Source organism: Pongo abelii, chromosome 13 (assembly GCF_028885655.2).
Source record: "Pongo abelii isolate AG06213 chromosome 13, NHGRI_mPonAbe1-v2.0_pri, whole genome shotgun sequence".
NCBI classification, from domain to species: Eukaryota; Metazoa; Chordata; class Mammalia; order Primates; family Hominidae; genus Pongo; species Pongo abelii.
The window spans coordinates 106,210,306-106,224,066 of record NC_071998.2 but is presented as its reverse complement, the minus strand read 5'-3'; the positions used below and the strand labels follow the sequence as shown (position 1 = coordinate 106,224,066).

The following is a 13,761-nucleotide window of genomic DNA, read 5'->3' as shown; positions in this document are numbered from 1 at the left end:
ATAACATTTTAAAAGCCATTTTGGGCAGGCTCAAGGGGAATGTAATCAGCAGTAACATCATGAGCAGCTCTACAGATCATTAATGCTGGTTTGTCTTTTCAAAAAGAAAAGAAAAAGGTCTTGCAGGGGATGGGCACTCAGCCACTGGAAGACAGAGAGCAAATGTAAACAAGTTACGGGCTTTGAACTTATTTAATAATATGTGGGAGGGGCCAATGCTGAGTCCAGATGTGGATTTACTGAATTGCTTTTAGACAAAACTCACATATGCAACATATGCTTGACTTGTATTGAATGTGTCTACTCCATCTTTCCCCTCTCCTGATTCTACTGGACTTGTTAATGTTGAATGATTTTATTTTTGGTATCTCAGGACACTTCTATCTCTGAAAGCCGGGGCATCACTACATATTGATACCCCCACTGGAGAGAAGATTGCACGGACTGGTAAATGATGTTGTCTTTCCTCCTTCTCCCACCATTTTCTCTCCCTCTAGAAGCTGAACTGGAAGTTGACAACCTTCTGGTTTCAGATGCCACCCCAGACGGTTTCCGTCTGTCCTGGACAGCTGATGAAGGGGTCTTCGACAATTTTGTTCTCAAAATCAGAGATACCAAAAAGCAGTCTGAGCCACTGGAAATAACCCTACTTGCCCCCGAACGTACCAGGGACATAACAGGTCTCAGAGAGGCTACCGAATACGAAATTGAACTCTATGGAATAAGCAAAGGAAGGCGATCCCAGCCAGTCAGTGCTATAGCAACAACAGGTACTGTAAATAAACAGGAGAGAACAGAGAAAAGTCATGACTCAGGGGTCTTCTTCTCACAGGGCTGAGTAATCACAGGAGCTTTGGATGCAGGCAGGCTGGCGTTCTGATCCTGGCTCTTTCAATTATAGACTGTGTTACCTTGGACAATTTGGCTAAGTCCTTATGCAAAAAAAGTATGATGCCATTTACTTAATAGGGTTGTGAGGATTAAATGAGATAATTCATGTAAAGCCCATAGCGGAAGGCCTGGCACGTAGCAAGGGCCCAGCAAATGAGAGCTATTCACATTGCCATTAATGCATCATCATCGTTACAATTATCATCTTTTTTTTTTTTTACATTCCAAAGATTCTTCCTTCTATCTATTATCTCATCATATTTTATCCAGAGATACACCTCCTTGTTCTTTGGCCAAACGTTCGAGCTATACCAAGCAGGGAGACAATGGAGAAGCAGCATCTCTATCTATAAACATTAATATTTATAAAATGCTACATGTGAATAATCAGTACGGTGATCAGCAAGGATAAAGGAGAGAGCTGGCAAGATTAACATGCTACTGTTTATGAAGCTCTCTAACTTTGATACTCATGACAACTCTGAAAGGCACCTAGAGTGTCCTTGGAGTTTAATCACCTTTTTCCATAGGAGCTGTTTCAAGGAGAAAAAAGATGGTTAATAATATGACTCTTAGGCCCAGAGTGATGGCTCACACCTGTAATCCCAGCATTTCAGGAGGCTGAGATAGGAGGATCACTTGAGTCCACAAGTTTGAGACCAGCCTAGGCAACATAGTAAGACCCTACCTGTACAAAAAAAAAAAAAAAATCAAAAACTTAGCCAGGTGTGGTGCCTCATACCTGTAGTACCAGCTACTTTGCAGGCTGAGGCAGGAAGATCTCTTGAGCCCAGGAGGTTAAGGCTGTAGTGAGCCATGTTCGTGCCACTGCATTCCCACCTGGACGACAGAGCAACACCCTGTCTCAAATAATGATAATAATAACAGTAGTAATAATATGAATCTTTGAAATAATAATAATAATAAGATGAACATGACTTTTTAAAGAGAAAAGGAAAAACCTCCAACAAGTCAAGTAAATTATTTCATGAAACTGAGGGAGATGCAGAGACATAGCATTCGCTGGAGACAGCTGCTTCAAAGGGAACCAGGGGACAGAACCACAAAATCATCAGGAGAGATAAAAGGGACCTGAGAGATGATGTAGCTCAACCTCTTCTGTTTGTGCATGAAGACTCTGTGGACCAGAATAGTGAAATGATTTTTCTATGATCATAGAGCTAGATTTGGAGTAAAGCCCAATGACCAGCTTATTCTAATACTATTTAAAATGAGCAGTCTGGATGAGAGAAAACCAATGCATATAGCTGCTTGCCATCTCTGACAGGCATAGGCATGACATTTGCCAAAACCTCTCCTTTTTGTCTAAAGATAGATATTTTATACTGTCAAGTTTTCAGGACCTAACAAGTGGCAAGAAATCACCCACGTAAAAATAATAATCAGTATTTGTAGGCTTGGAGAAAATGCTAGAATCCAGGCAGCAACCTAGTAAGAGGGAAAAACCCTGTTTCTTATTAACAGGGACACCCTATCCTGGGATGCAGGTCTCAGTCTCCTCCTCCCTGTGGCTGCCCATAAAACGATTCCAGATCAGAAGCAGAGCCTTGATTTTGATCTTGGTTTATAAACAGTGCTCTTCAAAGTTTACTTCTTCTGATCATTGATTTGTTTTGCTGATCTTTTTTTCTAGAAGCCCTACAGTTCTAAAGAAAAAGGAGAATGAATAATCATGAATTTAATTTTTTTTAAGAACAAAAAAAAAAAAAAAGGCAAGGCAGACCCTGCTCTTTTGGAAAGCCCTCTCTTTGATTTTCTTCTCTAGAGCCTAGTAGCTTACAGCCAAAGACAAGTGCCCATGCGTGTGCGTGCTTGCGTGTGTGTGTGTGTGTGTGTGTGTGTGTGTGTGTGTGTGTCTACATGCCTGTGCCCCAGGACCAGGAGAAGACAGGAAAGGGGGCTCTTGAGCACAGAAGATGCCTAATTTCTATCTTCACCTCATCAAGTTTATAAATTTCCGCTTTTGCTTTTTCTTTTTTAAACCTTTCTCCTCTCCTCTCTTCCTCCCTTATACCATTGTAAACTCTTCTCTATAATGTCCTATCCCTCTTCCTCCTGAGAACGCCCTGCTGTAGCTCCTCCTCTCACTCACAAGGTACCTCTCCATAGCACAAGCTACCAGCCCTGGGTGCCCAGGGCAGTAGAAAGGGCAGTGAGAGACAGTGTTGCCTGGTGGTTAAGCCAACAACCATGGGGCAGTGTCCTTGGAGTTTCCTCATGGCTTTACCTCAATTCCCTCATCTGGAAAATAGAATTTAACTCAAAGGTCAGCCATGAGGTTTACATAAGATCATGAATGTCAAGTATTTAGCAGAATTTCTTTACCCACAGTAACCGTATTAGCTATTAATGTGTTTGGCCATAAGATACACCTACTAAAATGTATCTACACCAATGAGGTTTTCAGTCGGAGCAATAGTGCAAGTACACCAGGTTGGCAGAGGGAGGTCCTCAGTGCCTGAGTTTATACACCTCACTGTTTTTTTTTTTTTGTTCGTTTGTTTATTTTTTCCCAGTTAGCCTCATCTTGATCTTTCCTAGGGGACACCTTAAAGTCTAATATGGCCTATGGAGGAAAGAGGGACATTGGAAAGAAAATAAAGAGAGGGCAATCGTATTTACTGAATTCTCACTGCATGCCAGATGCTGTGCTGGGAGTTTCACATTTGTTATCTCTGCTAATCCTCAAAACATCCCTGTGGGTGGGTACCACTTTTCCCTCTGGACAGATGGAGCAACTGAGGTTCACAGAAGTGAAGGCACCTACCCAAGGTCACCCAGCCTCTCAGTGGTATTTGGACAATTAAGCTCTTTCAGGCTCCAGAGACCCATGTGGTTTCTGAAACTTTCCATAGACAGGGCAAAAACCCAGGCAGCCACAGAGTCTGGGGGTGGCTCCCAGGCCACAGAAGAAAGCTGTAGGAGGAGATGTCTTGGATGAGAGAAAAATACAGAAAGGGGAAGAAAAAAAAAACCCCTTGCTGAATTTCTGTGGGTTTCAGCATGTAATAATCCCTGTGGGCTGGAGAGGGGAAAAGATGAGGAAGTGAGCTCCCTAGAGCCTGAAAATTGTTTCCTGAATTCTCTGGGTAGGCATGGTCAGCTGAAGAGGGCAAAAATCGAAGCCAAAAAATACACAGAGAAAAGCCAAAGGAAACTGGGTTTTGAGGGGAGGTATTTGGGGAGGCAGAAACTCCCCCTGGGCATGGCTTTTCTCACAGGTAGACCCAGTGTCCACTGGGTGTTTGCTTTGGTGATGGGCCTGAGGTTGTTCTCTTGGCTTTGGACCTCCTTCCAGTTCTAGGAATGGGTTTGCCCAGGTCAGTGTTTGTGTGAACGTTATTTCCAGGATTCCAGGCTGTGCTTGGCTCTGCTGCCTACTCCTGGGACCCAGAAAGATCACATCACAAGAATGTTCATGGAAGCCTTGGTTTGGTCCTCTGTAAAATGGCTATAATCACATCTTTTTGGGGGTTTCTATAGGAGGATTAAGCCTTATAAATTGCAAAGAACTATACAGTTGTCAAGTCTTAGTATTATTTAATAAAAGGAACTAGAAAGCAAAGATTTAAGAAAATGTTAAAAATCAAAAATGAACGGGGGACATATTCCAATCTGGGAAATCATTCTCCCTCGATTCCTTGGAAGTCAGCTATGCTCCTATCACTCCCCTTGAATTAGACCAAATGACTCTTCTACAACCCTGGGCCCTGTACCTGAAATGAAACAACAATTGGTCCTAGCAAGTCACAACTTAACCACAGATCACCACATTCTCCATCCTAAACGCTTGGCTCAGACACAAATTCTAGGCACTGAGTTTTCCTAAATAAGGAATTCAAGAAGAACCATTGATGAACAAGACAGTTAACTGTTTTGGGGCTTCTCTTGTGTTTTCTTCTTGACAGCCATGGGCTCCCCAAAGGAAGTCATTTTCTCAGACATCACTGAAAACTCAGCTACTGTCAGCTGGAGGGCACCCACTGCCCAAGTGGAGAGCTTCCGGATTACCTATGTGCCCATTACAGGAGGTAGGAGACTCGGAAAGGGGAGAGAGAGGAAGAGTGTTGTGGGTTTGGATGGATTCATGAAAGAGACCCTGATAATTTTCATCCTCTAACATCATGATCAAAGAAAATGAATTCTTTATTTGTGAGACCATCTGGAGAGAAGAGACCTCATTTGTAAAGTGCTATGAGGTTCTTAGAAGAAACTTTCTTGTGAAGGGTCATTTGAACAAGACCTTTTTTAGCCTTGAAATTATAAAATTCTATGAGAAATAGATCTCTAGTATTGTTTTCACACAATGACAAAAGATTCTAAATGTATTGGCATTTCTCTCCCTGAGCACACTCATCTGAAAAGCTAGTCTTGGATATATGTGAAGTTTTACCTTTGGGTGCCAAATCTGTCTGTCTCAGTAAATGATGGCAAGTTGTGCCTTAGAAAATTTGTGAGTTCTAATTCAAAGCACATGGGCTATAATAGAGACCACAAGGAGGAAGCCCAGTCAAGTCTGCCTAAAGACACTCTGGCAGGTAGTAAGCTACCTGTTGCTGGAAGTGTATAAAGAGAGGATGGTTAATAACCTCCTCACAGGAGTGCTGTTTTGTCTCTATGGGAAGTCTGACCAGCTGATGTGCAAGCTCTTCACTAGCCCCCAAATTCTAAGAAATACAATTTCTGTGTTTATTAATAAACACTACAGCACAAACTTGACTATGATCAACTTTCTTTTCTTAAGTAGAATTTCCTCTAGTAAGGGAGTCTCTATAATCCTAAGCCAAGACAATGGGTGAAATAGATCTGATGTACATTACATAGTAAGCTTCCCATATTCTTTGTGGGGAAAAATAATGAAATAAAATTAGCACAACGTGCCAGCTCTCTACTGAACGGAAACTTGCCATTTTTAGTACGTTGTGACTTCATGTTTTTTTTCCCCCCTCCTGGCTTTGTTTTTGGCATCTGCACCAATGGAAAAAGCATACAAAAAGTAAGCCTTCTTCCCTTATGCCAGAGGGTAGGAGCAAATGAGAAGTCAAGAAAGTGGTGTTTGATGAAGATATAGTTTCATTTCTAAATCAGATACACTCTTTTCGGGGGCAACAGTGCATAAGTGTCAATGAGGTTCATTTTTCCTCATCTTGCTTTTACTGTGTTCCAGGTACACCCTCCATGGTAACTGTGGATGGAACCAAGACTCAGACCAGGCTGGTGAAACTCATACCTGGGGTAGAGTACCTTGTCAGCATCATCGCCATGAAGGGCTTTGAGGAAAGTGAACCTGTCTCAGGGTCATTCACCACAGGTGAGTTGGTGGGGTTGTGTGTGTGTGTGTGTGTGTGTGTGTGTGTGTGTGTTATTCTTTTTCAGAGGTCACTTGTGCATCCTATGTCATTTCTCACCTTCAGCCTTGTAGCTCATGACTCAGCAGCTGGAAGAAAAGGGGGGTTTTATTTATGAGATCCTAGTGGAAAGTGAACTGGATTTAGAGTGCCAGAGGCCTCTCTTCTGGCCCATCCCAGCCTCTGGTGAGCTGGGTGACCTTAACCTTGTTGGGCCTCCATTTCCTGGACTATTGTGAAAGAAAAAGTTCAAGTGTGGGAGTCATACTTACCTGAATTAAAATCCAAATTCTACCAATTACATGAGCTATCAGTCCATTTTATTAGGGTCCACTTCTCTGTAAAACAGACACAATTCTGCTTCCCTCACAGGGTATGGTAAGGATCACATGAAGCTGTATTTGTAAAGCATCTGTAAATACAATTGTTCACGTTAGCCCACCACCACCTTCACCTCCCCGCCTATTGCCTGGAACCCTTGTGAGGGTCCCTCAAAGCAGGTGCTTCACATGAGCATGAGATGGTGACAGCTACAAAGCAGCTCCTCTCTATTTGGTGGCTCCTGCATTCCAGGCTCTGTTACTAAACCCTTCACATTTAATCCCCACAGCTATTATCATCCCCATTTTACAGAGGAGACAACTGAGACTTGGGGAAATGAAATACCTTGGCCAAGCCCACATAATTAGTAAACGCTGGAACCAAATTTGAACATAGGTCGGTCTGACTCCAAACTCTCTATCCTTCTAAAATAAAGAGTTCCTTTCCTAGTGTAACCTGATTTGTACAGTACACTGTAAAGAGGGGAAAATAATGAATTGCATTGAAGAAGAATGAAGTGGAAAATTTCTCTTCAGACAGCCATGTCTCTAAACAATTTATCCTTTGATATATGAGCAATTATCCAGTCCAACTCATTAAGGGATACAAAGAATGGGCCTCATAGGAAATTTTAAAAATATCCTCATAGCCTAAAAGAGTTGACAACACACAATTAAAACATCCCATCTGAACCCAGAGTCCCGTCCACCCTGCCTCACAGGCCCTTATTTCCCCAAAGAAACCTTTCATCAATGGATTCTCCACGGCAACAGATGGCAAAAGCTGGATGTAGTTCCTCCCAATGCCCCATTGTCATCACCAGTTAAAGGAGATTCTGTCCATGCACAGTGAAGCAGGAAGGAACTCAGAGTGGACAATGTGGGCTCCCCAGTTGCCCTGCCACATCCTGGCTCTAAGACCAGTCATTTCATCCCTCGAGGCTCAGGTGCCTCTCTGTGAAATGAGCTGAGGATAGCTTCCCTCCACCCTCGCCAGGGCTGCTGGCATGGGCGTAATTGAGTAGTAAGTGCAAAAGCAAGAGGAAATGGTCAGATTCATGTTGGCTTCTGAGAAAGTGATGTTGGGTAGTAGGAGAGGTCAGTTAAAAGAGGCCAGGGATAAATATCCTTTGAATATCCATCCTTTCTCAGAACAAGTCATTTGAAAACCATACTTAAGACTTCAGATACCTTTAATAGAGATCTTAATAACAACTGCAAGTATTGAGAGCTTTCCCTAGTACATTTTACACACCACACATTGCTTAGCTAGTCTTTATTAACTAAACAGTCACCCTTTGGCAGCTAAAGAAAGTGAAGTTTGGAGAAGGGAAATGAATTTTCCCAGGGCACAGAGGCACCAGGCAGAGAAGCCATAGTAGAATGCGGGACCACCGGCCTCCAGAGCCTGGCTTTATGTTCTCTGCAAGCCATCTAATGAGAAATACCACTCAAAGCTCAGAAAAGGCTTGGGGCCAGGCGTGGTGACTCATGCCTGTAATCCCAGCACTTTGGGAGGCCAAGGCAGGTGGATCACCTGAGGTCAGGTGTTCAAGGCCAGCCTAGCCAACATGGTGAAACCCCATCTCTACTGAAAATACAAAAGTTAGCTGGGCTTGGTGGTGCACACCTGTAATCCCAGCTACTTGGGAGGCTGATGCAGGATAATTGCTTGAACCCAGGAGGCAGAGGTTGCAGTGAGCCGAGATCGCGCCACTGCACTCCAGCTTGGGCGACAGAGTGACAGTCTGTCTTGAAAAAAAGAAAAGAAAAGAAAAGAGAAAAGAAAAGAAAATAAAAGGCTCGGGCCGTCTTAACTATGCAAGTCCCCTCTGTGTAAGTTCTTTCTCTGGGGAAAGTGATATAAACAATAATAATTCTTGTCATGTGTTCAGCCTTGTTCAGTTTACACAGCTCCTTTCCACCCATAATATAATGGAAAAATCAAAATAACACTGAAGATGAAGCCAGCCAGAATTACTATCCCTATTTTACACATGAGGATATAGAGACCCAAAGTAACTGAGCTAGCAAGGGAGGGAGTCATTACTCAAAGCCAGGTCAGCCTGGCTCCAGGCTTAGGTCTCTGAACCATTCCATGCAGCTGACACTGTCCTAACATCAGGACTCCATAAGCAGTGTGGACAGCAGAGCAGCTGGAGTCTGATATCCCACCCAATGACTTCCCTCCTGTCCACCATCTTTCTTTGCAGCTCTGGATGGCCCATCTGGCCTGGTGACAGCCAACATCACTGACTCGGAAGCCTTGGCCAGGTGGCAGCCAGCCATTGCCACTGTGGACAGTTATGTCATCTCCTACACAGGGGAGAAAGGTAAGGTTTTGTCCAAGTCTCTCCTTACTCTAAGGAGTGTCTTTCCTGCTATAAACTCTTCCCATTCTCTCTTCTCCCTGCCACATTTGGTACAGGATGATAAAAATGCATGGGTAGGTTGAAAAGGCCAGTAATGTTCTTGTGGCTCCCAACTGAAACCTCAAGGGAGTCTGGTAGGCCATTTAAAATAAAAATAAAAATACATCTCCAGCCTCTACATGTTTTCCTGGCCCATTCCTCCTCTCCTGTTAGTATCTCTGCCTACCAGTGTGAGACACCCTGTTTAGGAAGCAGCTGTCATCTTTCACAAAGAAGAAAACCAGAATCTAAAATCTTAACCAGACTGCTTCAGGCCATACTGAGCAGTCTAAACTTTTCAGAGACCACAAAAGAAGCTAGTTTTAGCAGATTTAATTAAAAAGTCTGAAATTTTAGGCCAGGTACAGTGGCTTACATCTGTAATCCAGCACTTCGGGAGGCCAAGGCAGGTGGATCACTTGAGACCAGGAGTTTGAGATCAGCCTGGCCAACATGGTGAAACCTCATCTCTTCTAAAAATACAAAAATCAGCTGGGCATAGTGGTGCATGCCTGTAGTCCCAGCTACTCGGCAGGCTGAGGCAGGAGAGCTGCTTGAACCTGGGATGCGGAGGCTGCAGTGAGCTAAGATCACACCACTGAACTCCAGCCTGGGCGACAGAGGGAGGCTCTGTCTCAAAAAAAAAAAAAAAAAAAAAAAAAAAAAAAAAAAAAATGTTTTCTTGCTTGGCAACCACCAGTGCTAATTTACCCAGTTGGCAGATTAAACACTTGCTTAGAGCAACAGCAAACTACAGCCTCCAGAAAGTAAAATCAAATATAAGTAAGATTAAGTAAGAGACTGGAGGAAGAGAGAGTCCTTTTCAATGAACCCCTCCATTTTGTAATGAGCTACTCTAGAAACAACTGTGTAATTTTAATTTCCAGGTATAGGTAAGTTTCATATTTTATGGTTTGGGATTGTTTTGCTCTCAGTGACAATATGAGCAGGCACCAGCATCTGTGCCTGGAGCCTCTGAAAATTTTAATTCAGTTATGGTAACCAACTAAGAGAGGTCTTTTTGAGGACAGAGCACAGGTAGGGGTGGGGAACTGATGGGGAGGAGGGATGTTGGGTTTATTCTTTTTACTCTTTAATTCTTAAATAGTCCCTGTGAGCAAACTCTTCTGAGTCAGGAAAGATGGTGTTGCACCTAAAATGAATCAGGTATAGTTCATGGGAACCATGGAGATTGTGGATTCAGGGCAAACAAGGGGCTTGGTTCAGAAGAGGGGGTGGTGCTCACAAATGATGAGGTAAGTTGACCAACTTGTCCCCGCTTGCCTGGTACTGTCTCAGTTTTAGCACCAGAAGTTCCACACCTAGGAAACCCCACAGTCCCTGGCAAACCAGGATGGCTGGTCACCTGTGAATAGGAAATAAACACATGCCCCCAGGCACTGTGATCAGTATTGCTTTCCACCACTAGACATGACCCAGCAGGCCTGAGAGATAGTGGCCAGGCTCTGGTGCAGCTACTGCTGTCCAATTTTTGTGACCCCTCAGCCTAATGACTTGATGACACTTAGTAAATTATAAAAGGGCATGTGAAAAAGTGACACAGAGAGGAGAGCATGCATCAGGACCAATTAAGCATGGGCAGCAGGCTTGGGGATGTCCCCTCCGACTGTCCTCTACCTCGGTCTCAGTGGCAAAGCGATTCCAGCCAGTACCATGTGGGAAAAAAATCTCCTGACCCCCAGTTCCCCTTCTTTCTGATTTGGGGCCTGGAAAAATTAAGTCTCCATATGAGAAATCCTTTACGTATGAGGTGAGAGCTCAAGAGAGAGAAAGAGAGCGTGAGTCATTTCAGAAATCAGACCTGCTTTTCCGCAGGTCACTGAAAGTTTCGATGTTCGAAGGAGGTGTATATGTGGTTTGCCAAGCCCACTCATGGCTCAGACAGTGAGAGGTGACTGCCTCGGTATGTGTATTTCATGTTTAGTGCCAGAAATTACACGCACGGTGTCCGGGAACACAGTGGAGTATGCTCTGACCGACCTCGAGCCTGCCACGGAATACACACTGAGAATCTTTGCAGAGAAAGGGCCCCAGAAGAGCGCAACCATCACTGCCAAGTTCACAACAGGTACAAAGACACTGAGAGCTGGAAGCTCCCCCTTCTGGGATGCCCACCCACAGCCTGCATCTTAAACGGGAACCACTAGCCAGTTCTTCTTTCTTAAGTCAGGGCCTTGCAATGTGATTACATCAGCATCACTTAAATTCACTAGTGCCCACTCAGTCAAGGCCTGAAGAAACACACTATTTCCTTTTGAACTGAAATGACCTTGGTCTCCCCACGGGGAAGGAAAAGATTTTAAGAGGAGGGCTTTGTAAGTGGAAAAACAGTTCCCACTGGCCCTAAACCTAGTATTTAATGATCCATGTTCCAGGCAGGAAAATATTTTTGAAGAGGCAGATTTTTTAGGCAGTTTTTCCTAGATATTTGTTAGGTTTCTATACATTGAGAGCTTTTTACAAACTATAGCAAGCAGGGAAACAGAGGAACCATCCTCTCTGTTGGGGTGAGTACTGATATTAGTATTCATCCGTCCTCTTACTTAGAAACAAGGGGCTTGATAATGATGTTCACAGCTGTATACTTCTCTCTAAATCCAACCAAGGCCAGTTAGAAACATCCAGCCCTTAGGACGAGATAAACCATAGAGAATTCGTCTTTGGAGATCATCTGGCTCAACCACCTTATTTATACAGAGGAGGTTCTTGCCGAAGGTCACATAGTTCAGTGGTAGGGAAAGGACTTGAACCCAGTCTTCTTGATACCCAGCCCGAATTTCTGCCCTACATTTGCTGACCTTATCTGATATTAATTGTCCTATCTTCTCCAGACCTCGATTCTCCAAGAGACTTGACTGCTACTGAGGTTCAGTCGGAAACTGCCCTCCTTACCTGGCGACCCCCCCGGGCATCAGTCACCGGTTACCTGCTGGTCTATGAATCGGTGGATGGCACAGTCAAGGTATTTTAAGTATATAACAACTCCTCAATGCTAGTTGAAGCATTTGCATGATCTTCAAAGTATGGAAGAATTACCTGATGCTGTTTTTCTACCCCAGTGCATCTGGGGAGCTGAAAAAAAAAAAATTAGTAGAGACTGGATGGCATGCCAGACCTTTTGAATCATACTCTCCAACCTCTTTCATTTTAACCAGACTCCAGTTCTGATAGGCAGCCAAGATCAAGAACCACTGCTTACAAGACTTGAGGACATTTTAGGAGCTGGAATCTTGATCCTTTAATATTTTGTTGAACAAAGGCCAAAAGGTTTCTCTGCAGGTTTGCCATATGTATTATCTCACAGATGGTATCTTTATATTATGTATTATAATATGTTTCACCGTGTTCTTATGATATCAACTGTTAATACCGTTTTTATCCAGTGTTTATATTATTTATATTCTCTACCCAAGAATTTTCTTTCTTTTACCTTTTAATTTGAAATAACTTTAGATCTTCAGACAAGCGAAGGAGATTTCCTAAACCTTACCTTCCAAACTTGTTATTGAATTTTTCATTTTGGTTATCTTACTTTATATTTCCAAGATCTTTTGCTTATTCTCCACACATTGATCTTTTTCTGGCATTTTGTTTGTGCTTCATATATCATCATCTCTTTATCTCTAAAAATATATTGCTGGTATTTTATTCTATATCCTGCACAGTGTTTGTTACAAGTTTCTTTGTTTTGCTGCTGTTGTTGAGTTTGGTTTGGTTTGGGTTTCTGTCTTTCACGTTGGATACATCCACCCAATGTCTGTTGATCATGGTCTGTCTTTTTGTATTTGAACTAGGAATGAAAGAGCTAATTGGGAGTTCCAACTGCACGGGCAGGGCTTGTCAACTTTGTGGCTCCCTGCAGAATGATTGAGCAAGTACCCAACAGTTTTCTTGGGGGACCCCCAAATAACAGTGCCATGAAACCTGGCCTCTCACTGTGTACAAACTTTCATCTTATTATGTTTCCACTGTAGCACCTCGGCCTCCTTGAAGGCTGAGCCTGGTGGATTTGAATCCGGACTTCCTCTCTGGCTCAACCTCTCCAGAAAGTAAACCTCAGCCTACCTTGTGAATGGGAAAGGGCAGTCATTTAGACTGTTGGAGGGAATGAGGAAATCTTAGAGTCTGTTTCTTACAAGAAAGCTTCTAAACAAACCAAACCTTTGTTCAACCACACTCCACATTGGCCTTTAAAGACATCTCTGCTTTTGTACACATTCCCTTATTGAACTTGCTGGACTCTGTGACTTGCACCAAGCAGCCTCTGACTAGCTCTGTCCATGCTCCTTAGTTAACCTCAGCCTTCTTCATTCATTCCCCTCCATGGTCTCTCTACCACTCACTTTCTATCTACCAAGTTTCTGGCACACCTGTTGCTGTCTCCACTCCCATTCGCCTCATCTTCATGGATTTATACCTTACATTCTCTTGCTCTCTTTTTAGTGGGTTTCAGAAGCAAGTAGAGATGAGTGGCTGTATCCAATCTGTCATATTTAACCAGAACTGGACACAATGCTAATTACTATCATGCCTCTTCCTGGAATTGATATAACAATGAACTATCTCACTGTGTGAGCTGAAGCAAATCGTTTATCTTCTCTGGGTGTCAGTGTTCCCATCTGTAAAACGAATGCCTTGGATTTACCCATCTTTAAGGTCTTCTCCTGGTCAGGCATTCTAGGATTCTGTGTTTACCTGAATCATGAGTCTCATTTTGATCTAGAGTACCCTAATTGCCTAGAAAATGGC

At 43.2% G+C, this 13,761-nt stretch overlaps 1 protein-coding gene across 8 annotated transcripts in view; it reads left to right on the top strand.

Moving 5' to 3' along the window:
• Positions 1-13,761, top strand: part of TNC (tenascin C) — a 97,783-nt gene that overhangs the window by 71,046 nt on the left and 12,976 nt on the right. For all 8 annotated transcript variants that reach the window (XM_063714400.1, XM_009244793.4, XM_063714399.1 and 5 more), the window contains 6 exons: positions 498-770; positions 4,821-4,943; positions 6,080-6,223; positions 8,794-8,913; positions 10,937-11,080; positions 11,844-11,974. In XM_063714400.1, coding sequence (XP_063570470.1) covers positions 498-770; positions 4,821-4,943; positions 6,080-6,223; positions 8,794-8,913; positions 10,937-11,080; positions 11,844-11,974 — 935 coding nt within the window. The remainder of the gene's footprint in view (positions 1-497; positions 771-4,820; positions 4,944-6,079; positions 6,224-8,793; positions 8,914-10,936; positions 11,081-11,843; positions 11,975-13,761) is intronic.